This window comes from Prunus persica, chromosome G2 (assembly GCF_000346465.2).
Source record: "Prunus persica cultivar Lovell chromosome G2, Prunus_persica_NCBIv2, whole genome shotgun sequence".
Taxonomy (NCBI): domain Eukaryota; kingdom Viridiplantae; phylum Streptophyta; class Magnoliopsida; order Rosales; family Rosaceae; genus Prunus; species Prunus persica.
Window position 1 is genome coordinate 9,010,066 of NC_034010.1, and position 24,732 is coordinate 9,034,797.

At 36.6% G+C, this 24,732-nt stretch overlaps 2 protein-coding genes across 6 annotated transcripts; one reads left to right on the forward strand and one right to left on the reverse strand.

Annotated features, from left to right (window-relative positions):
* On the reverse strand, positions 640 to 3,057 carry LOC18785465 (inactive protein RESTRICTED TEV MOVEMENT 2). 2 transcript variants are annotated; one of them, XM_020558660.1, is made up of 3 exons: positions 2,609 to 3,057; positions 1,398 to 2,139; positions 640 to 1,319 (listed from the first exon to the last, which is right to left on the reverse strand). In XM_020558660.1, exons 1-3 carry the CDS (start codon positions 2,745 to 2,747, stop codon positions 962 to 964), a joined length of 1,239 nt encoding a protein of 412 aa, XP_020414249.1. In that variant the 5' UTR covers positions 2,748 to 3,057; the 3' UTR covers positions 640 to 961. The 2 variants fall into 2 exon arrangements, with proteins under 2 accessions (XP_020414249.1, XP_007220699.1); XM_007220637.2 differs by having other exon boundaries at positions 640 to 2,139; positions 2,609 to 3,052.
* LOC18787238 (beta-glucosidase BoGH3B) lies at positions 13,708 to 22,096 on the forward strand. 4 transcript variants are annotated; one of them, XM_007218884.2, is made up of 12 exons: positions 13,708 to 14,273; positions 15,308 to 15,567; positions 16,504 to 16,708; positions 16,974 to 17,064; positions 17,200 to 17,345; positions 17,962 to 18,205; positions 19,022 to 19,126; positions 19,265 to 19,447; positions 19,762 to 19,972; positions 20,538 to 21,030; positions 21,460 to 21,539; positions 21,667 to 22,096. In XM_007218884.2, exons 2-11 carry the CDS (start codon positions 15,342 to 15,344, stop codon positions 21,530 to 21,532), a joined length of 1,977 nt encoding a protein of 658 aa, XP_007218946.1. In that variant the 5' UTR covers positions 13,708 to 14,273; positions 15,308 to 15,341; the 3' UTR covers positions 21,533 to 21,539; positions 21,667 to 22,096. The 4 variants fall into 4 exon arrangements, with proteins under 4 accessions (XP_007218946.1, XP_020413936.1, XP_020413935.1 ...); XM_020558346.1 differs by lacking the exon at positions 13,708 to 14,273 and adding an exon at positions 14,780 to 14,856; XM_020558347.1 differs by lacking the exon at positions 15,308 to 15,567 and having other exon boundaries at positions 13,710 to 14,273.

Sequence of the window (24,732 nt, forward strand, 5' to 3'; positions counted from 1 at the left end):
TCCTCCTCCTCTTCATGTTGCCTCTTCTGCTTTGCCAGTTCAAGCATCAAAACGCATCCATTTGCAAAGCTTCTCTCGGAATCACTATAAACACGCAAGCCTTGGCTTTCTAAACTCATAAAGGTGATGAACGCACCGATAATGGGTAAGCCTCTCTTTCCCGCTCTTGATAGTTCACTTCGAATTGAAGAATTTGCTTTTTATTTTCCTTGAATGGGTTTTGGAATAAAATCAAATTAAAGTATGCAATTCATTAATTATAAATTGTATTTGGGGAAGACCCATTGCCAGGAGATTTCCCAGAAGTGTAGAGGAGTATTTGGAACATGGGGTTATGAAATGCATTGCCATCCCCATAAGATGTTTTTTCAAAACTTTTTTTTCCATTAGAAATTAAGTGCTTTGGGCAATGTGGCTATGTGGTATTTCGAAAGTTGTGATTTTCTGTTTAGATTTCTTTTAGTTTTGTCCTGCTGTTTATTATGGGGTCCTTTTTGCTGAATTAATTGCTTATCAAAATTAAAAGGAAGGCTGTAAATTTGGTTGCACATTGGGGTATAGAAACACCATTGCCAGTTTATACAGCACTCACTTGTTCTTCTTCCACAATTTGTACTTTTGAAACTAATATATAAGGAGTTGAATCCACAATTTGTAACAAAGTGGAATTGCTAGCTATTCCAGAAAAATTAAAGAATAGGTCAATTAGTTGGAATTTTTTTACGGTTTCGTTTTCAGTTAGGTCTCTGCGTTAATACCCTACATGAGCCTTACTTTTAACTAATTGGTTCTTTAATTTCTCCTTTACACTTTTATTGAAGAACACATAAACTACGGGCATTTCTTATTAATCGTCTTGCTAGCCAAGGATATAAACGAAACCCCATTTACATAGATTTCTCCTGGAGATAGGTAGGTTTGACATATCTGTAATCAAATGAGAAAAAGATATTGGCCGGGCTTAGTTCATGGTTTTTCCAGAGGACCATAAGCTGTAGGAAGCAGAAGCCCCAAGTGCCAGAAGAACAAGAACAGCTGCTCCCATATTGATCAACATCTGCTTCTCTTCATCATTCACCCCCTCTCCTAGATTTCTCATGCCCTCCTTTGCAGCAGCCATCACATTTGCAGCAATGGAATCCTCCTCTGTATGCTTCTCTCGGTCAACAGCGCTCCCAGAACTCTTGCTCTTTCTCTTTGCCTTTTCTAAAATCTTTGGGACAGCCCCTGCTTCTTTGCTTCTCTCATTGGCCTCTCTTTCCTTCTGCAGACTGGTTTCAGCAACTCTCTCAGCATTCTTTGGTTCTGCAGGCTTCCCACTCTGACCCTTTGGATCAACATGCTCAGCAGTAAACTCCAAGCTCTTTTCGTCAATTATTTTTGGAGGAATTTCATCCTTACCCCTTTGTGACTTAGGTTCACTTATGCCTCCTTCAGGACTAGTCAAAGGTATCACCCTCTTCTCATCCCTTTGTTTCTCATTCTGGATTGCTGAAATTGCTTTTGGAAGAGCCTCATCCTTATCCTTGTGTACTTTTGTCTCAGCAACGCTTTTCGGAAGGCCTAATGGATGACCACCATTCTTGTCATCCCTTTCTTTTTCATCTCTGGCACTAAAAGTAGAGTTTTGTGCCTTTGGCTCAGCAGCAGCTTCCTGGGGGCCTGCAGCTGGAGGAGCACTTCTCTTATCCCTTTGCTTTTCATCTTGAGCAGCAGAGGTAGCTGCTTGTGAAATGACTTCCTGACCCTTTTGTGCCTTTGGCTCAGAAGAGCTAATTTTCTGAGGGCCTGCAGTTGCTGTCAAACCAGGTTTTGACGGAATTAGGTCCTCTGGCAGTTTCGGTGGCTTTGCCTCAGCAGCAGAAGCAGTTGGAGTTTTTGAAGAGGTAGGTGGTGCTTGTTGGCTTGGTTTGGCTGCTTCTTTAGGGCCTACTTGAGTGATGCCTAGCTTTGGTATTGTAATGGTAAGAATTTGATTGTTGAATTTGCCATGAATTTTACTCACGTCGCAATTTTCTTGAATAGGGAAGGTTTGGTTGAAACGGCTCCATTTGTTATTCCCAAGAGGCCGTTGTCCATCAACCTTAATTACACCAGGGGAAGCCGCAAATGTAATCCTTACTTGCTCCTTCACAAAACCTGAAAACACAAACAAATTGAAAGTGACATATAACGTAACATGTATAGGAATTTTATGCTAGTAGCTTCGCAAAATTATAGGTTCCTCTTTAAAATACAAAATTCTCCTATAATCTTACATCTTGTGGGTGCATCTAAATTCTTCTTTATGAATGTATCTGAATCAATATGAATCAAACAAGTGTTCCAACGTAACAAAGTACACACAAAAGCATTGAAACATTTTTCGCTATTAGCTTTTGGAAACTTAACTTTTTGAACTTCTGCTAGTTTTGACAAAAACCTGTTTTTTTTTTTTTTTTTTTCACAAGGCAATATTCTAAACTACTTTAATGTATTGGGAGGGGGATCTAACTTGGTTTAGGGGGCGGGAACGTTACCTTTTCCAACTGACCTAACCCATATCTACCCATGAATATTGTGTATTCTTATTTACAAAATGAGTGATAAAGTTGGGTAAAGTACAGACCAGGCAGATGAACATGTATAACGTGAGCTTCCTGCTCTTCCTTCAATTCAAAGTGGGGCTTGAACTCTTCATAAATTGAACGAGACGATAGTCTTGGACGGGTACTAGAGATTCCACCAAAACGTTGCCTCATTGCCATCTCTCTCTCTCTCTCTCTCTCTCTCTCTCTCTCTCTTGCCTTTTGTTGATTTGATTTTCTTGTATACCTTATGATTGCCTTTGGATTGTAGAAAAATGTTGGCCATGTGTCACATTTTATATATGCAACAATGTTTGAGACTAGTGTGTTGATTGTTTCTTTGGGTTTTCTTATTAATGAAATTATTCCTTTTTAGTTGCTTTGGTTTTGTGGTGTTTTACAATTTTAAGTGTCCCATGGTCATGTACGAGGTATAACGTCTCATGCAAACAAATATAAAGTTGGGTTGGTTACCCACCAAATAGGGATTCTCTAGTTTATTCTGAAAAACTATGTTGTACATTTCACAACCAAAAAACTTTGAGTCATGTTTCTTCTATATTTTATCCTCATTTCTTTAATTGTTTGTTTTAATTAAAAACAATAAACCCTTTCTCTCTCCCTCATTCAACTGTTTGTCCTCCAATTATTTACCTCACTACTTTCTTCAGTAATAGCATCTTGTTTGCTTCAATGGAGGGTGAAGTTCATGCGCATGTTAACTTATGAGGGATGAACTTCACTTCAATAGGGCGAGTTACGGTGGCTCAAACCCAGACTTTTGGCCGGGTTTATTGAAAAATTCTTAGACGTGATGTCAATCTAAAATTCTTCAAATAAATGAGTTTGTTGCTCAAGTGGTTAATTATCCACAAACATAAGGTTATGTGTTCGATTTTCCCATCTTCTAATATCGCCTCTACGAAAAGCAAATACCAAAAATTACTTCATGTTGGAATGAACTTTTGGAGTTTACTGAGTTCAAGCCGACTTCAGATTGAGATTTACTTTGGGCTTCTTTTTTGTTTTTTTTGTTTTTAACGGAAGATTTTACTTTGGGCTAGACAATGGATTTGAGGTTTCATGCCAGTTTTACACTACCCTCTAGGTTTTACTAATTATGATGGGCACTCCCGACTTTTAACATAAATTGCCTTTTTTTTAACTTTTGTCCAAGCAATAAAACGACATTCTTACCCTCATCATTTAGAGAAAATATATCTTAATAAGAAATTCTAGGATTCCTCCTTGGGCAAATACTTTTATGCGTATGTCTTTTTGCTGATCTATGTATCATCACCACTTGCCAAAAACGAAAAGCGAAAGCCCTAGACAATAAGAAATCAAAAACTCTATTGATTTAAAATAAAGCCCTTTGCTCACCTAAAAAATGAGTCAAATGCTAATTATAAAATTAAATCTTAAACAAAAGTTAGAAACCACCAATCTTAGTGTAATTAAATATTTTCACAAAATTTCAATTTGACCTTCTAAATATTATTATTTTTTCTTTATTCAGAGAGGCTTGTTTATTTTAACAAAAGTAACTTTTTCTATGATTTAGATCAAAACATTTTTTTTTTTTAATGTAAGTAGTAATTTAATATGCTTTTAGAAATTGATGGATTAATTTTAGGCTTATAAAAAAATTATTCGCAAATGATTCAGATGATAAAAATGTTATTTTCAAATAAAAATTGGGCAGAAAATAAAGTTTACTAGAAAATTTGTTGCTCATTGATATTACTTGATTATATCACGTGACGATATTTCACTATCAAACAATATTTTTTATAGAGTAGGTGGAGCATAATTAATGAAAGTAGATTCCCATGATGGTAGAAAATTTTCTTTAATGGCATGTTTACTAATCCATAAATCGGATTATGAGGAATTGAATTGAGGAGGAGTTGGATTGAGGAGAATTAGATTCCAGTTTTCCATTGAAGTTGTTTACTAAACCATATGGATTGAGGAGAGTTAGATTCTAGATCCCTATTGAAGTTGTTTACTAAACCATATGGAATTAGGACATGAATGGTTCTAATTACTAAAATGTCCTCGTTGTTAGGTTAAAATAGATAGCAAATTTGGTATTTTCAAAATTGTGTGAAGATATAATGGGTAAAAAAAGATGAATTCCAAATGGGTTAGTTCTCCAAAAATTAGAATACCACCTCCCACCCTAGAATTGAATTCCTAATTTTGTGTGATCCTCGCTAACTTTTTAATTCCTTGATGTGAAGTAAACACATGAATCCCTGATTCGAATTGCAATTCCTGATTAGTAAACACACTATAAGTATCAATAACATTTAATTCAAGATAATGTGTACCTTTGGTAAAGTCATGAGTAGGCAGGGTAATAAACATGTAATTATGATGTTTTGAACCAGAAAAAGGCACCATGTAGTTTACATTCAATAGCAAAAGATATTTGGCAAGTATTGGGAAAGTTCTCACAAGTCTCAATTACTCACATTTACAGAGAAGCCAACATGTTAGCTGATCTTTTATCAAAAGAGGAACAGTACTACAATCATTCATGTATTTGGTTTAGTAATTTTCCTTTAGATATGATTACTGGAGTGTGGTTTGACTTGTATGATATTAAGATCCTTAGGACATGTTTGGTTCATGGGAAAGGAAACTTGGAGATGGGAAATCAATTACTTTCCCATGTTTGGTAAATCCAGACATGGGAAATCATTGCTTGGCCCATGGGAAAGTAGGGGGGAAAGTGAAGTCATCTTCCCAATTTGGGTTTTGTTTTCCCTCATCATGGGAAAGTTTGGGGAAATGAACCAACATTAAATACACATTTTTCATGACAATTTTGTCCCAATTAACAATTTAGAATTACAATATATTATTAAATGCATTCTTTCTTATTTTATTTTATTTAATATGGGTATAATTGAAAATTTATACAAACTTTTTTTTTCCATTCCTACTCAAAACAAACATGGGAAAGGAAATAAAATGTTATTCCCCGGTTACTTTCCCGGCATTACCAAACGTGGGAAAGGAATTGTGCATTTCTCATCCCTTGAAAAATGACATGGGAAATGATTTCCCCTCAAATTCATTTCTTGAACCAAACGGAGCCTTAGGGGATTTAACTTTTAAGATACTTCTATTAAAAAAAAAAAAGATAATTAAACTAGAAAAAGCCACAAATGCAAAAGTCCAGCCTCACACACACAACCAATACAAAACTTGAAACGAGCTAGCTCAACATTTTTGCCAATTGGATCTAGTCCAATAGAAAATGGTCTTGGTTTACATCTAAGTGATTTCACGTTTGAAACTCCATGATTCCTTGATAGTGAGTGTGTGTGTGAGAAACTCCCTCCTCTTTCTAACTTTGGCAACAAAAAAAAAAAAATAATATTTTTTAATGTAAGATGTAATACTGTATGCTTTTAGAAATTGACGGATTCATTTTAGACTTGTAAAAAAAAATTATGGATTTTGCATTTCAATCCTTTTTATGTGAAGTAAACACAGGAGTACGGGTGGGCATGGTTCGGTTTGGTTAGGTTCTCTCCTCTAATTAAAACCAAAATCAGAAACCGTTGACCCTAATCTTACCAAGATATAAGGGTATTCAATCCAGAATGGGCACAGAAACTGTTCAGGAAGTGAATAAAGCAGAAATATACACATTCATACTTATACACAATCTGGTTCGGTTCGGTTTTAATAGAAAGTGTCTAGAAAAACCGAACTCAATCAAACCTATGCAATTTCGGTTTAGTTCAGCTCGATTTTCAGGTTGGAAAGATAAAAATATAAAGATGTGAAGAAGAGAGAAATATGATTTATAGAAAAATATGTACCATGGATAAAATAAGAAAGAAAGAGGTAGAAGAAATAAAGGGGAAGAGAAATAGAAAGAAATAGGCGGGAAAGAGAGAAAGACGGAATTGCAACCAGAATAGATATGGTTAACCAAAAATAAAAATATATTAGGCTAGAGTAATTATTTACTTGGTATATTTGGGTATTAATTGGGCTAAAATATCTAGATATTACTTGGAGTTACTAATGTTATTAAATATTAATTAGGCTTACTAATGATTTTGAATATAAATGAGTAAGTAAACTTAACATATCCGGTCTAGTTCGATTTATACTCGTTTTTCAAGACAAGAATTAGGATGGGAACCAATCCAAAGTGGGCCTGTTAAGTTTTTTGAGCATAGGTTGCTTTTTTGTCAACACATTTTTTTTTTCTTCTGATTTTGTTTGACTCGATTCGGCTTGGTTTACCAATTCATCAGTTCAAATGCCCACCCTTACACAGAAGTAATAATTAGAATTCAATGGAAAAGGGTCTTAACTCGCAGACTAATGGTCTCAAGTTCGAATCCCCAAGAGACCTTAGTAATGTGTGTGTGAAACCCTCACTCTTCTTCTAGTTTAAACTATCGTTTGTATTTGAAAGAACACCAGAGTAATCCGTAACTAAAATTCAGCTCCTTATTTTAATAAACATGACATTAGTGTAATCAAATCTAGTGCCTTTAAATCTTTCAACAAAATTTCAGTTGGATCTTTTCAATATTTAATTTTGTTATAAAATAACCTGGGATATGTGCGATAATTCAGAGCTGCACGTAAAGTAGATGAGACACAGCATTTAACGAGGTTCGGCTATGCCTACGTCCTCGGAGAGCAACAGCAGTAACTTTTTCACTATGTAAAATAATAGGGCTACAAGTTTAGTGTTTACAATATATGTGGCTCACTGAATTTTCTCTCTAGGAGAATTTCTCTCTGCTCTCTCTTTCTCTTTTTTCTTCTCTTCTTCTTTCCGTTTCTCTTCTTATTTATAGGCTAAAATAATCACTATTCATCACTGTTCACCCGTGACAGACAAACTCTATCAAAGCCGCCAAATGAACAGTAATGAACAGTAATGAATAGTAACTCTATCAAAGCCGCCAAATGAACAGTAATGAATAGTTAGTGGGCTCCACATGTTTATTTTTATTCTTTTTACAACACTCCCCCTTGGAGACCACTAATGATATGTCGGTTGTATCATTAAAGACTTGCTTGGAGAAAACCTAGTAAGGTAGAGAACTGATGGAAAGAAGAGTACAACAATCTGTATAGCATACTTCTGGATGCTCCCCCTGATTAATATCTCCCCCTGATGTCTTCATGACTATCTTTTGGATTGAGAATCTTTCGGAGTGAGTGGATGATGTAGCCACCAACAATTCATATAGTAAATATATTTCCAGTGAGCTATCTCTATGTAAATCATAGAAATTTTCAGAGTCCGCATATCTAATAACGCTTGGGCTATTTATAAGTTCACTTGAAAGAATATGCCCATACATGGTGTTATGCGGAAATAGCATCAAATATACCTCACATCATCCCAAAATGATGGTGATGGAGTTGAGCCTTATCTGAAAATATGATGTCCGGTCCAACATACTTCCGGAAAATCCTTAAAGTGCCCAACGGATAATCCTCATAAAAATGCTTCAATACTTTCTTAGTATAAGCAAGTATCTCGTTGGCATAATGCTCGATCTTTAAGTCGAGACAAATATTTCTGGAATTCTTGAGAAGCTTTAATGTGTTGCAAACACATTATAATCAATATACTCACTGAGGCAATTTATGTACATTAACATTGAGTACAGATTTTGTGCTTCAGGTACATGTCCACAGACTTGCTTCATGCAATTTCAATCCTTTCAAGGATTTTGTTTAAAGGGATTAAACTCTATGACACATTTATATAGCTTTAACCCAGCTATTTATACATCTTTAGGGAATCACTTCAGGTGATATGCTCTGTGCATTTAATAACCCTTAAAGATAACATGTTGGTCTCCGTAAATGTGCAATAAAGGGGCATAATTGAATCTATAAATATGGAGAAAACCCAACATCCCTTGTTTATGTCAAAAACATTGTGTCATACAAAGTAGGTATATTCCCTTTTTATTCCGAACACCCAAGTATAACTTTTAATATTAACATCTTTTAGGGTTCGTACTGTGGGTTTGTTCTTTCACGTTCATTCTCATCTATAATGGAATTGCCTCATTCCATTTTGGCCAATGATATTGTCGACATTTAATAATTGAACGTGGTTCCAATCAACACAGCCCATTGATGATTTGAGTAGCTACTCCAAAATCAAAAATTTGTCATTCATCAATTTATGATCCCACCATTCTCATGTGCATGCGCATGCATCAATTATAAGCATTTCTTTGCTTTTGGGTACCCAAGCCACTGCAGGGGGCTTTTATTATGTGAGAATGTAGATTATAACCTCCAATGGAGCGTTATTTTATAGCAGGGCGTGGATAATCTCCATTTAGGGAGTTGGAACATTTAGAACCCATATATCTGTCATGCTGCAGGCATGCCACAGATTAATACATACATGTCAATTAATTTATGGGACTTTAACCCATATAATTTGCTACACATTAGGCGTGCATAATATCAATATTGATATGTCAAAGGATTGTCCTTTCGGGACTTCAATCCACATCATTAACAGGCGATTAATACATACATGTCAATTAATTTATGGGACTTTAACCCATATAATTTGCTACGCATTAGGCGTGCATAATATCAATATTGACATGTCAAAGGATTGTCCTTTCGGGACTTCAATCCACATCATTTGCTACGCAACAGGCGTGCATCATATTGATCACTGCTATACCCATATTCTGTTCTTATGAGACTTTAATCTGTGCAGTGTATTCTCAATGTATCCAACTTGCAATCTGTAAAATTTGCGTTAATAATTCATGGATACATACAAGCCATTCTTTTGGAACGGACTTATCTCCCCATTTGGTTACCTTTCAAGATAAAATATCAAATAGGTATATAAGCATAAAATAACACAAGTATTGCTTACATCCTTAGGTGGGAGAAACTTTTCTCAAGTATCATTCAAGCTCGTATCGGCCCAGTATCGCTTGATGATCTTGTTATATCCTGCAAGAGCAAAAATCACAATTCTTTTCTCTGTCAAAAACAAATAACTCTCAGAGTTATGATCACTGCATGGATTCATTCTTCAGATGTTCATTCTAAAGAAATAAAATCTCTTATGAACAGAGAGTTATAAAAAGAAAGAAAAGATACAAAAATTGTGATATTGATTGCAAGGTAAGGTAAGCAATCAGGGAAGGAAGCTGGTGGGAGCAGACAATAAGCTCTCATATCTCCTAGTCTAGAAGGACTTCCGGAGATTAGAGCATAAGGTCGCCTTCACAGTTCCCTGATGTAGCGGAAACATGATCAGGGATAGTCTTGCTTCCTGAATGGATGATCAGAGATAGTCTTGCTTCTCGGGCATATTGAGTGCTTACTGATAAGAAGAACAAGTAGATATCGCATCACTAGGTATGGAGTAAACTGGATGTCTTCTGCAAAGAAAATTTCGTTAGTAACACATTTATACACAAATACAATGAATAGGTAGAACCGGTGAATTTCAAATTAACCATAGGAAAATTGCGAGATTCTCGGGATGCTGTTGAAAAAGTGCGAGATTCTCGGGATGCTTTTGAAAAAGTAGCTCCGTGAAATCCGTAAAGCAAGATCGGCTTTGAAAATAATGCTTGAAAACGCCGAAAGTGCCGACAGGCATTATTAGAGGCCACGTGAAGTTTTGGACTCTAGGAAAGAAAAAGATAATATGGGGATTCAAGAAGATATTGGGGTCCTGAAAAACAGTAGCCATATTTCCTCCTATAGATATGGCCTTTGTAAAACTTGATTGGAGCAACTGCGTTTCAACTCAAATTTCTTCATTTTCTGAAACTTTAGTTTTCCTAAGACTTTCTTCGAAACCTTCTAAAAAATGGCTTCCTCTTCTTCCTGCCCAAATTATTTCAATTTAAATGATGCTCCAACAGCAAACAGTGACGCCAAAGTTTGGCGTCCATCCTTTGTATCCCAAAATCGTCATCTCACAGTTAATGATTCTGTGATGATGAATGATGCTACTGCTGTCATAGTAGCTAGGAATTTCATTACTCCAATGGATGAAATGCTGTTAATAGGGAGGTCTGAGGAAGAGGCTATTAATGACTCAATGGCTTTTAGCATTCAGAGTGCTGTTTCTGTTTCTAACATGGCTGATCGTTTGCGTGTTAGAGCAAACGAGGTTGAGAAGCTGACAACTGAAAATTCGTCTCTCCAAAGAATGCTTCATGAGTCTCAACAGGAGGTTGAGAAACTTAAAGGAGAGAATAATTCCTTGTTGAAACTGGTGAGTTCGTACTCAGTTGATACACTGAGAAGGCTAGACATGCTGCAGGTCTCCAATGAAAGAATTTTGGGAGACCACGAGAAGCTCATGGCTAAGCTTAAGAGGCGCCGTCCACTTCCTTCAGAGGCTTCCAGAACATAATGTAATTTTATAGATTTTACAGGGCCTGCACCTTCATTGCAGGTGGAAAAAATCTATATGTTGTATGTTTCTGTAATAATAATTGCGCAATTCTTAAACTTGCACCTGTGGTTTTTACGTCTTTTCAAAATGACGGTTTGGAACCTTGTGCCTTATAGGTTCAAATAACCACATTGTCTTTCCCAAATTGCATGGTAGCCCGGAACTTTTGGCCTGGGCACAAACTCAGAATTTATTTGCCCTTTTCAAATGGACATGAAATATGAATTGAGTAAAAGCCACGATAATATCGCAATATAGTAGTGAAGAGCATTAACTACTATATACCCACAACTTCAAGTTCAGGATCTCTCATATATTTGGATCCATGGGCTTCCGGCCCAGGTATAATAAAATATGTGGGGAGCCTCAATTCATTATTTGAGGTTTATATTGATATTATCCATTTCGCGGTGTATTCTTAACAACCGGAATTCACAAAATATATTTCTTTCTTGAGGTGTCGATTATAACAGAATCGAACTTTATTAAATTCATCATCTTCTTATGCCAAAGAAATATGTGGTGTACCACAATTTGCAATAATACCTCAAGGGTTGTCCATTTAATTGTTGGAACTTCAGGTTCTCAATACTCTTAAATTTTGAACTTCAGGCCAAAGCCACATATTCTCATGGTATGGACATTTTTACAATTTTCTGTACATATTCCGGGACTTCAAGCCCTTACATAATTGTCCATATTTTGAGGAACTTCTGGCATCTCATTTAATTTCTCATCCATGAGTTTAAGGAACTGCAGGTTCCCTTTTGTATATAGTGACGGTTTACCCAAAATGGTTCATATTTATGCATACGTCACTATTCATGTGAATAGTACTATTCATCAAGTCATGAATACGTATCTATTCATCTGCCAGTACAGTTATCATCAATGTGTATGGCACCATGAAACTGCAGGTTCCCTTTTGTATATAGTGACGGTTTACCCAAAATGATTCATATTTATGCATACATCACTATTCATGTGAATAGTACTGTTCATCAAGTCATGAATACATATCTATTCATGTGTACAGTACATCTGCCAGTACAGTTATCATCCATGGCTCATATTTATGCATACGTCACTATTCATGTGAATAGTACTGTTCATCAAGTCATGAATACATATCTATTCATGTGTACAGTACATCTGCCAGTACAGTTATCATCCATGTGTACGGCACTATGAACCAATACGGTACTATTACATCATTAAGGAACCCCAGGTCCTTATTCACATGTCAGGGATCAAGGACCTTTAAGTCCAATCACATGTTTACAAGTATAGTACCGGAGAGACTGCCAGCTCTCATATCAATATCATCATCAAGGATCTTCAAGTCCTGATGTAATTGTATGATGAGGGTCAAGGAATTGCTGGTCCTGATCTGCATACTGTAAAAACTCATCATACAGCACATTTAGTCCATAAAATAAATTGCTAGTAAATAAATTACTGGTATGGACGATAAAACCCGCACCACACTTTAAATAAAAGTAAAGGCGTGGACGATAAACCCGCACCACCCTTTTAAATAAATGTAAATGTGCGGTAATTTAAATTCATAAATTAAACGTGCGTGTATGGGCACTAATTCTGCTCCATACTTTTAAATGAACGTAAAGGCGTGGACGATAAACCCGCACCACCCTTTTAAATAAATGTAAATGTGCAGTAAATTAAATTCATAAATTAAATTGTTAGTATTAGTAACGGTCTCCCACTGATAATATGTTTAGTATTACCAAGGGTCCATTTTTGTTAATGGTTAGTAATAGAAAAGCAGATAAATATAGTATATTATATTACCATCAACTTTTCATATATATATATATATATATTACTGATATATTCGTGGAAAGCTAGATGCGTTGGCTTTTCTTCTTTACATCAACATAATGGTTAGTATTATAAATAATAGTGCAGCACAAAAATTATACCTGAGAGCTTCTCGTGCTGATAACGTGTTATAAAATAACCTGGGATATGTGCGATAATTCAGAGCTGCACGTAAAGTAGATAAGACACAGCATTTAACGAGGTTCGGCTATGCCTACGTCCTCGGAGAGCAACAGCAGTAACTTTTCCACTATGTAAAATAATAGGGCTACAAGTTTAGTGTTTACAATATATGTGGCTCACTGAATTTTCTCTCTAGGAGAATTTCTCTCTGCTCTCTCTTTCCTCTTTCTTTCTCTTTTTTCTTCTCTTCTTCTTTCCGTTTCTCTTCTTATTTATAGGCTGAAATAATCACTATTCATACTATTCATCACTGTTCACCCGTGACAGACAAACTCTATCAAAGCCGCCAAATGAACAGTAATGAACAGTAATGAATAGTAACTCTATCAAAGCCGCCAAATGAACGGTAATGAATAGTTAGTGGGCTCCACATGTTTATTTTTATTCTTTTTATAACAAATTTGACTTTTTTTATTTTAACGAAAGCAACTTTTTCTATCATTTTGATCAAAATATCTTTCTAATTTAAGATGTAATTTTTAAGAAATTGATGGATTAATTTTAGGCTTATAAAAAAAATTGTTTGCAAACAATTCAGATGAGAACACATGTTATTTTCAAATCAAAGTTAGTCAAAAAGTAAAGTTCACTAGAAAGTTCATACTCATTCATATTACAACATATGAATTGATTATATCATTTTGGTGTTTCATCATCAAACAAATAATTTTCGCAAAGGAGGAGTGAAGTTAGTAAAGCTAGATTCCCATTATGGTAGAAAATCTCTTTAATGTCGATCAGATTTTAATTCTAGATGCTGTTGTACTTTTGCTAAAGTCGTGAGTAGGTCAGGGTGAGAAAGATGATGATCATACCAAAAGGAGCCACATATGCAAAAGTCCAGCCAGCCAATACGAAACTTGAAACGAGGCATCTTAACATTCTCACGTCACTCTCACAAACAAGTAACAGCTGCACTAATCCAAAAACCCACAGCCACGTTCTTCAAAAGAAAGAAGAAAAAGAAAAAAGGATCCAAAAACCCAAAAGGGGGAAATAGAAACCGCCAGACTGTATATATATACACACACACTCTTCCCCTCCCCCACTATACCCATTACCTGTTTCCTGCCTACAAAACCCATTGGGGGATCTCTCAACTCAAGACAGAACACATTTTCACTTCCTTTCAAGCTCTGCCCTTTTCATTTATCCTTTTTATCGTTTGAGTCACATTCACTGATCCACAGCTAAAGCAGCCAATTTTCTTTCTGCTACTCTCTGTAAGTCTCTCGTTCTCTCTCTCTCTCTCTCTCTCTCTCTCTCTCTCTCTCTCCCGCACACACAATGCTGTTCTTCTGTGAGAACATGGTTGATATTGGATTGGGTTTCTGTTTTCTTCTTTCTGAGGAAGCTAGGAACAGGACAATGATTTAACTGACTAGAAGGTATGGCAGTGACAATGGCAGTTCGTGCCTTTTTGTTTGATTCAGAGAGACTAGCCTCTGTAGTGGTCCATTCTGACTGAACCCATGAACCCCTTATCCTCCTTTGTAGGCTTCCATTCTTCTGAGAACTGACTAGAAGGTATGGCAGTGCAAATGGCATTTCGTGCCTTTTTGTTTGATTCAGAGAGATTAGCTTCTGTAGTGGTTCATTCTGACTGAACCCATGAACCCCTTATCCTCCTTTGTAGGCTTCCATTCTTCTTTTATTGTTCTGAGAACTGACTAGAAGGTATGGCAGCGCAAATGGCATTTCGTGCCTTTTTGTTTGAATTAGGGAGGCTAGCCTCTGTAATGGTCCATTCTGACCGAACCCATAACCCCCTTATCCTCCTTTGTTTTTCTGAGATTTGAGTAGTAGGTATGGCAGGACAACGATTTGACTTATTCTTTTTATTTGAAGTCTTGTTTTGTTTTGTTTTTTTTCGTGTTTTTATGTGGGCATGTTTGAATCTTTGTGCAATGTGAAATAAGTTGAAAATACATGGTGATAGAGTTCCACATGATCAAAAAGAGAATACAATAAACTAAGCAGAACCAGGATTTAAAAATTTGTTCGTGGGGGGCGATTGAGCTTATTATATGAATTTCCTTGGTGATAATTATTAGCTCTTAGTATATATTAATGGGTTTTACATAATCTGGGGGGCGCAGGACCCCATCATATGTCTAGCTGTAGTTCCTGAACAAGGACAATAAGCTTCAAATACTTCTATACTTCTCTTTTCTTGCATTTTCTCAGCGACCAAACAGAGAATGGCTAGAACAAATGATAAGCATTGTGTAATTTCTCTATTTTGTTGGTTTATCAGAGTAAAAAAGGAGCTTGGATCTGGACGAGTTAGAATGGTTTGGGTTTCATTACCAGTCGTGGGTATGTTGTTGGTTTGGTGGTGGGTGGGTTTCAGTGCGGTGAATGCAGATTACATCAAGTACAAAGATGCTAATCAACCAGTGGCTTCTCGAGTTGGAGATCTTCTTAGCAGAATGACTCTTGAAGAGAAAATTGGTCAGATGGTACAGATTGATCGCAGTGTTGCCAATGTTGATACTATGAGAACTCACTCCATTGGTAATGTGTATATACATACATACATATATTATATATATATATGTGTGTGTGTGTGTGTGTGTGTGTGTGTGTGTGTGTGTGTGTGTGTGTGTATGTTTATATCAAATATGTCTAAATACAACCTTCAGTTGTGTTTGGTGCACATCAACATAAGTTCTCCAATTTGTAGTGTCCGTGTAACTTATGAAATAAGTGCCTTTTGTCTGGCATAGTCTTTCTCATATGTTATCATGCATTTGATTCCTGCTTTAGCTCCAAATCAAGCAATTATGCGTTTCATCTTCTTGTGGGCTTATAGATGCCTTTACAGAGGAGTTGAGGTGTCAATATTAGTCTTTATACTTGATCAGGAACTTTTCACTATCATGTGTGTAGATATACAAGCTATGATGGAACTGCAAAAGTCTTGTAGCTCAAGTGGTTAAGAGCATTTACCCCTGTATTCAAGGTCCTTTGTGTTGAATTTCTAGCTTGGTACAAAACCAAGGAAACAAAAGTGGAAAATATGACTTTGACTCTGAAAGGAGTAAGACCTGTCCTCGTATGAGGTTGGGTCTTCTTTATGCAGTTAAGAAGGCTTTAGTTTGTTCTCCCTTATTCCTTTCATTTTCCTTCGCATTCTTTGCTGCCTTGCTGGGGAGTAAGAGACTTTCTGTCATGATGTTGGGTTTTCTGCTTTGGTTTGTTGTGACTGATTCTTTTTATGGCCCATTCTTTGGTTCCATGTGCTCTCTCTCTCTCTCCCCCTCCCTTGCTCTTTTTATTGTTTAATTCTCTGATGACCTTAATTTAAGGAATGCATCAATTCAACCAGATAACATAAATCAAATCACTAGACATGATTTACAGCAACCAGAATTGCAGGAAGAGAAATAACATCGAATGCAATGATATGATAAGACAAAATGGAGTGATGATGTGTTTTGATTTGTGCAGGCAGTGTATTGAGTGGTGGTGGCAGTGCACCCCTTCCAGAAGCTAGCGCTGAGGACTGGGTTAACATGATTAATGAATTTCAGAAGGGAGCTCTAGCTAGTCGTTTGGGCATTCCAATGATCTATGGCATCGATGCTGTGCATGGACACAACAATGTCTATAATGCTACAATATTTCCGCATAATGTTGGGCTTGGAGCTACCAGGCAAGTAAAAATTTCAGATTCTATTGCATCATATTTAAAACATGATAGTGCATTGTACAATTATTACACAAAGGATGAGATCTACTGCTTCACTGTCTTTTCAATGCAAAACTACTTAACTGTCTAACTTCAACAAGGGCCATTAGGGTCATACTCCAGCAAGCATTAAAATAACATACCACGCATGTCAAAATCCTTTGAGATGATGGGCGTTTTATGTTTTATTAAATGTGTCTGCTTTCTATTTAATAATTCCAGTATACAGGGATCCTGAATTGGTACGAAGAATTGGTTCTGCAACTGCTCTTGAAGCCCGAGCTACGGGGATTCCTTATGTATTTGCTCCATGCATTGCGGTAAATAATACATTGCAAAAGAAATTATAAGTTTTCAACATTTTCTTCTTTTATATGGATGATGAGGTCATATGAGTGCTTTACTATTTTCTCGATTGGGTGACTTCTCTGCTTAACCTGGAACTTCCTATATAGGTCTGTAGAGATCCAAGATGGGGTCGGTGTTATGAAAGCTACAGTGAGGATCACAAAATTGTGCAAGAAATGACGGAGATTATTCCAGGTTTACAGGGAGATATTCCTGCAAACTCTCGGAAAGGAGTTCCATATGTTGGTGGAAAGTATGAATTTTATGTAAAATAAAGTACTTTGAATCTTTTTTTTTTTTGTCTTTTCATTCTCTCTTTCATTTTCCTTCATTTGATTTTTGTCTTTCATTTGCTTGATTTTGTGACTTTAAGAAAGATAATCTGGTAAATGTAATATATGTCGTGTATTCGTAGTTATAGATTCAATTTATCAAATGAATTCAGTGATTCCTTTTTCTTTCAAAATTTTTGGCTGGTAGTGAGTCCTGATAAATAAGCTATATATGTAATTTTTTATTGTTTAAAACTATATGATAAGCTTAAACCAACATAATGATAAAGCTACCTTCCCTGATCTCATGGTTGCCTTGCACAATATATCAGTAGTGTATCAAGGCATTGTTACTAAAACATTTCTCCTTATTTTTCTTGGACTATTGTTAATTGGTGAAACTCTGTTTCAACTGCTGAAATTCTATGTTCTGTACTCACCTGTATTCAGCCCAATAGGAGGGAAGAGGAAACAAAAAAAGTTTGTCCTGGTTTTCTGAATGAATGTATGCATGTGCACTTATCTAAATGTTTTTTAATACTAATATTTCAACGTTTCAGTCATTCCTGATGTATTTATTGTTTTATTATATTTTAGTAAAAAGGTTGCAGCTTGTGCGAAGCACTTTGTGGGTGATGGAGGGACAACCAGGGGCATTAATGAGAACAACACTGTGGTTGACCGTCACGAGTTGCTTAGCATCCACATGCCTGCCTATTCTGATTCAATCATCAAGGGTGTCGCAACAGTGATGATTTCCTACTCCAGTTGGAATGGGGAAAAGATGCATGCAAACCGCGACCTAGTTACTGGCTTCCTCAAGGGCACCCTTAAGTTTAAGGTTACAATTTCCTTTTCTTTTTCCTTTATTTTTATTTTTATGTAGTATCCAAGGTTATTACAGTTTTTCTGGTAACTATCTACGATGCAAATAAGATGACATGCGCAGAAAGATTTCAATTTGAATTGTGTTATTATGTATGTACCGATATTTGATGTTAGCACATAACTAACTTGCTCAATGTTAACATTCTACCATGAGTTATGTGAAAGGTTTCTCTCAACATTATGTATTTACCACATGTTGAGTTTTTAAGCCTTCAGTCTTATCCGGCAGAAAAGTGTCTTTGCATATTGCAAAATTATCGGTAATTTAAATTGTGGGGTATTCCCTTCTGTGACATCTCAAACTCTTATTCGTGACTAGTTGACTGTTTCATAACTGTTTTTCCCTCAATGTATCTGCAATTGGGTGTTTTCCTTTTTCAAATGCTTGTCGGTCTGATCTGTTTTTGTCACTTTTCTCAACTTGCATATTTTCCACATGTTGCGTCTTAATGCCTTCAGCATGTCCAATTAAATTCAAATTACTTGCACATTAATGTGGTCAGGTGTTCTTGCATATTGCAAAGTAGTCTGCATGATTCTTTACTTGCTTTCCGATGTTGCTACTTAGCGTCTGTTGATGGATTCATTGCATTTACATATTTTCTCATCTTAATTTTATTGTGTTTTTTGAACTTGTTTGTTGACTGCTGAACAATTTTACCATTACAAACTGTTGTCTTTGGAGACTGTATTGTACCTTTCCCTATGTTCTGCAGTATTAACTATTTTATGCTAACAACGGCACATGGTGTTTTGGTTGAACATTCAGGGTTTTGTTATATCAGACTGGGAGGGTGTTGACAGGATTACTTCCCCACCACATGCAAACTACTCATACTCCGTCCAAGCTTCAATTCTAGCTGGACTTGATATGGTTAGTGGCTTATTTTATAAACAAACATCTCATAGAAATGAAAGAAGATAAGTCTTTCCTACACTGTAATCAGTGCAGCAATGAGAAACTGAAGTATATGATTATAAAACTCTGAACATGGTTGTCTGTGATTTGAAGATCATGATCCCTTTCAAGTATATAGAGTTCATTGATGATCTCATCTCCCTGGTCAAAAACAACGTTGTCCCAATGGATCGAATTGATGATGCTGTGGGAAGGATTCTGCTTGTCAAGTTCACCATGGGTCTTTTTGAGAACCCTTTGGCTGATCTCAGCCTAGTCAATGAGCTTGGAAGCCAGGTCAGTTTATCAGAGATTATCAAATATCAGGATTTGCGACTTTCATATTGTGTTTTTTTTTTTTAAATTTACATATATTGGCTTGCTCTCTAGCTGGATAAAAATGGAGTGGAGATTATTATAAAATAAAAAATGATAGAGTGGTTCCTATTACAATTGTTTGTACGTTCAGTGGCCAGAAATTGCCTTCCAAGTTCCATGGTCTTTCCTTGTCAATTGTCAATGTTAATAAAGAGCTTAGTAAGTTTCATACTTTGTAATAACTACCCTGAATCAATGGGCTGCTTATTTATTTCTTATTTTAACTTTCCTAGGCTCATAGAGACTTGGCAAGGGAAGCAGTCAGAAAATCACTTGTGCTTCTGAAGAACGGAAAAAACGGAACCAATCCAAATCCGGTCATACCTCTTCCCAAGAAGGTGTCCAAAATCCTAGTTGCTGGCAGTCATGCTGATAATCTAGGTTACCAATGTGGTGGATGGACAATGGAATGGCAAGGATTCAGTGGCAACAACTATACAAGAGGTAGGGTCTTCTTTCATGGTTATATTTATTAATATTTAACTTTCTGTCTATATGCAGTACTTTTGTGTTCCACAATGAATGACAGAAATTGCTGTATGTAAAAGCAGAGCATTGAGTACTTACTGAGAAGATTATGAAATTGCTTGTTAGGTGTAAAATGTAGAAACATTGTCTCCATAATTATGTGAGAATGAACAGGAAATATGTAGCCATGTGTATGTGCATGCATATGATTTTCTGATTGTTACTTTGAATGTACCAAATCTTTGTTGCATACTTTTAATGAAAAAACATTACAGTTGGGGTGATTTAGCTAGTCCAGTCCTTGATGATTCCTAATGACAAGCATGAGCATGATATGGATGCAGATTAAAAGCTACTAAAGTAAAAAAAAATATTTCAATTTCCTGAACTTCGCTTCGAATATTATCTTGTGCAATGAGATTTAGTCTAAATTTCTTTAGATTATGTGCAAATACCCTTCAAGCACATTTTTCTTTAAGAATTTTGAATTCCAGGAAACTACTTTAGCAATAATAGTGACGAAAGTATTTTTCATGAGTAGGAACCACAATCCTCAGTGCCATAAAATCAACAGTTGATTCGAGCACAGAAATTATCTACCGTGAGAATCCTGATGGAAATTTTGTAAAGTCCAACAACTTTGCATATGCCATTGTTGTTGTTGGCGAGCACCCTTATGCTGAGACTTCAGGAGACAGCATGAACCTAACGATGGCGGAGCCTGGCCCAAGTGTCATCAGCAATGTGTGTGAAAGTGTCAAGTGCATTGTTATCATAATTTCTGGCAGACCTATTGTAATTGAACCATATATTTCCTCAATTGATGCCCTGGTGGCAGCATGGTTGCCAGGCACTGAAGGCCAAGGTATTACCGATGTCCTTTTTGGGGATCATGGGTTCAGTGGAAAGCTTCCAAGAACATGGTTCAGAACTGTAGATCAACTCCCAATGAATTTTGGGGATACACACTATGATCCACTTTTCCCTTTAGGTTTTGGAATCGAAACTGAGTCAATCAAGGAGCTTGTAACAAGGTAATTTTTCATTTATATCATGACCTCATCTATATAATCTTGTTACCCTCTTTTTTCTTTTCACTACTGTTTGATGCATTTCTTCCATCATGGTGTTTGCTTTCAGTCCATCTTTCTCTTTCTTGCATTTGAACGAAACCTGGACCATGGGAAACTTTAATGACAAATTTAGGCCATTAACTTTCAATTATATTTCTGATTAACTTTATCTTTTGCAATTTTCACGTTGGTTTGTGATCAGTCCTCGTACGTTAAAACTTCACTGATAAAGAAAAGGAAATGAAATTTTTATGAGGCACTTGTGGTGGCTTTAGGTTCATTCTTCATTACTACCTATGTTTTATAGCATTTGTGCACGCCAGTTTAAAAGAAATGAAAAAACTTTGGTTGGCTGTAACGATACTCATTACAGTTTGATAATGTCTGTAGGTCGACGTCAGATGGTGTCATTGGAAGGCCATGCATACTTGTCCTTGTGCTTGCTCTAATTCTCAGCTTATAGTTTAAAGGTATAGTTTTACCTGAACAATAATTGGGTTCTCTTTTTTCACTACTGCATAATTCTCTGCTGCACCTTAGCATTTGTGTATACATTTTCTTTTGCTCATAAGCTGTTTGTTGACTCTTAAATTTCAGGAAGGTTTTTAGTATTTTTCCACAGCATTGGATTTGGTAGAATGAGCACAGCCAAAGTACTAGATATTATTAACCTCTGGTGCATTGACAGCAGCAATTGCCTCATGTTCATGTTCTTGTCAGTACTCTCAGTTGCTTATATTATGCCCCCCAAATCCTTCAATGTCGAGCCATAGCCGTCGGATTCACAATCTGCCTTTCCAAAGATTTATTTTGATTGTAATGACCTGCAAAGTATTTTATCTTTGCTCGCATAATTTCATGGAGAATAAATCACATACTACTTTGGAATGGGGCTTCTGATCAGCAAATACATTGTTATTGACTCAACTCAAAACTCCATGACTAAAGTGTTAATTTCAGAATGTTAAGGTTATGGACATTGCTGATCATATATGCTAAATATGAAGAATCAGGTTTAGTCCTCATACTTTATATTGAGCCTTTATGCTCAAGTCCTCTGAAAGGAACAGATTTCTCATTTGAATAGGGGCTGCCGCTAGCATTACACATAAGGAATCGCTAGCCAGGCCCATTGGCACAGTGTGCCAATTGGTTTTCTGTTTTTCATTTTCATTTTTTTATATTTTAGAATTAAGAAAGATAAAATGGGTAGTTGTGTTTAAAAATAAAAATAAAAAATTGAATTCGAATCCTCTGTTTTGATTTTTCCTACCATGATCTGCTTGACTTCTCAACCGCATATTTAAAGAAAAAAAGGATTAAATTAGGAAATAATCATTCTGTATTAATTGGTGATTGCTTCACCAACTCAACTTCTTCGTCGTCAGGTGGGCCTTTTCTATTAAATTCTTCTTTTTCGTTTTCTTAATTGGTGTCAAATGGGACGGGCCGGCCCAACACGGCATCAGCCCAGTCCGTTTAAATGAGGTACGACACGGCACGAGCATGAATATTAATGGGTCATGCTCGGCACGGCACAAAAACTTGGGCAGAGCCGGGATAAAAAAATGAGGTCCAATGGATCAGGCCGGCCCATGGCCCCTCATGCCTAGCCCACTTCAACGAGCCCAAGCCTACTTCAAGCCTGGCCCAAGCCCGGCCCACTTAACATTTTTTTCTTTCTCAAAAGTCAAAATACAATAATTTGACATCTAATGTCATTGTTTATATATATATATATATATATATATATTTAATAATCATAAACATATATTTGATGTCTTTCATTTTAGGGAAATTACTTAGGTCCTTAATTAATTAAACATATCAACTAAAAATTAATTAAACAACATTGGACTTGATATCTAATCAGTACATATGACATATACGTTTCTCTTATAATCAAAGCAAGACATTTCTTCACATATAAAATAATCAGTTGTTTAAAAATGAAAAGTTGAGGTGGACTTTGTGGAGTTGGACACTTTTTGCCGTCTGCCCTTTCATATTGTTTGGATGTTTGATTGAATAATATTTTCAAATAGTTCATCATTTCTTGCCTCTAATTATATTTTTAATGTTTATAATTTGAATTATCTAGTGGAAAAACAAAAACAAGTGAAAAAAAAATTCAAATTAAATGGGTTGGTTCTTGGGCCCAAGTATGGCACGAGCACAAGCATGGGCACGGCACGAGCCCGGCCCGGCCCGTTTCAATGTGGACATGGGCTTTGGGCCGGGCCGAGATCAATAATTTTACTAAATGGGCCGGCCTGGCACGGCACGAAAACGTTAAAAGCATGAGTTTAAATGAGACGGGCCGGCCCGGCACGGCCCGTTTGACACCTCTAATTCCATATCCCAATCTAGAAAAAGTAGAACTAAAAAAAAAAAAAAAAGAGATTGAGCCGATAGATCATTTGTCAAATATGTTTCTGAAATTGATCAATAAAACTACAACCAAGAATTTAAAAATTCAAAGATGTACAACTTCTACACTAATGAGAGCCGTGCATCATCCAATTCTGATATGGAGAGTCCTAATATTACCTCTTAGTTTATCTATTGTATTCCTCACGTGTACTTATCCTAGAATTACAGTTATCATGTAAAGTGTAGTTATCTTCTACTGGTGTAGGACTCTTGTATAGCATTATATAACCAATATCAATATACACAGCCTTTGGACAATTCCAGAGGCTTAAAATATCTGTTCATGGTATCAGAGCTTTCTTATTAACATCAAAAATTATTATTTTTTAATCCTCTTTTTCTTCTCACCCAACCTTCTCTATGGTGACCTCTGCTTTTGGTTCCATCTCCTCCTTTGTTGCTCCTATGCCCAACGTTTCCAACGTGTTGACCGTCAAGTTGGAACATAATACCTATCCTTTATGGCTTGCGCAAATTGTGTCGCTTCTTCGCAGCCGCTCTCTTATGAAATATGTTGACCGTACCAGTATTTGGCCTCCTGCCTTTCTCTTCGATGCTGCTGGTAAACCAACCGACAAGGTGAATCCGGCTTATGAGGACTGGATTCAACATGATCAAATGGTGTTGTCCTGGCTTAATGGGTCTCTCTCTCTTGCTGTGCTTGCCACCGTTGCTTGTTCTACCTCAGCACATCTCACTTGATTATCTCTTGAAAAACGTTATGCTTCCCAAAATCAAAATCGACTGCTCCAGCTTCGTGGTGACTTGCTGCAAACTACTCGCGGTGATCTCTCGATGCCTAACTTTCTAGACAAGATGAACTCTCTGGCTGACAACCTTGCTCTTTCTGGCTCCCCGATGAGTGACTTCGATCTTGTTGCTATTATCATGAACAACGTGGGTACTGCTATGGTTGCTTCACGTGGACGTGGTGGTTTTTGAGGCCATGGCTCGTTTGGACAGCGTGGTGGTTGTGGTTTTTCTGGCAGTTCCTCTTTTCATGGTGGTCGTGGTAGTTTTTCTTCTTCCACATCTGGTGTTCTTCGTGCGGCTTCGTCTTCTTCCAGTGGTGTTTCTTCTTCTTTCTCTGGCGGTGCTTCCTCATCTTCCATGGCTCCTGGTCCTGCTGCCTTTCCTTTTGGTTCACTGATTCTTTGTCAAATTTGTGGCGTGGTGGTCACGCCACCTTGGATTGCTATAACCGCATGAATCTTGCCTTTGAAGGTCGCC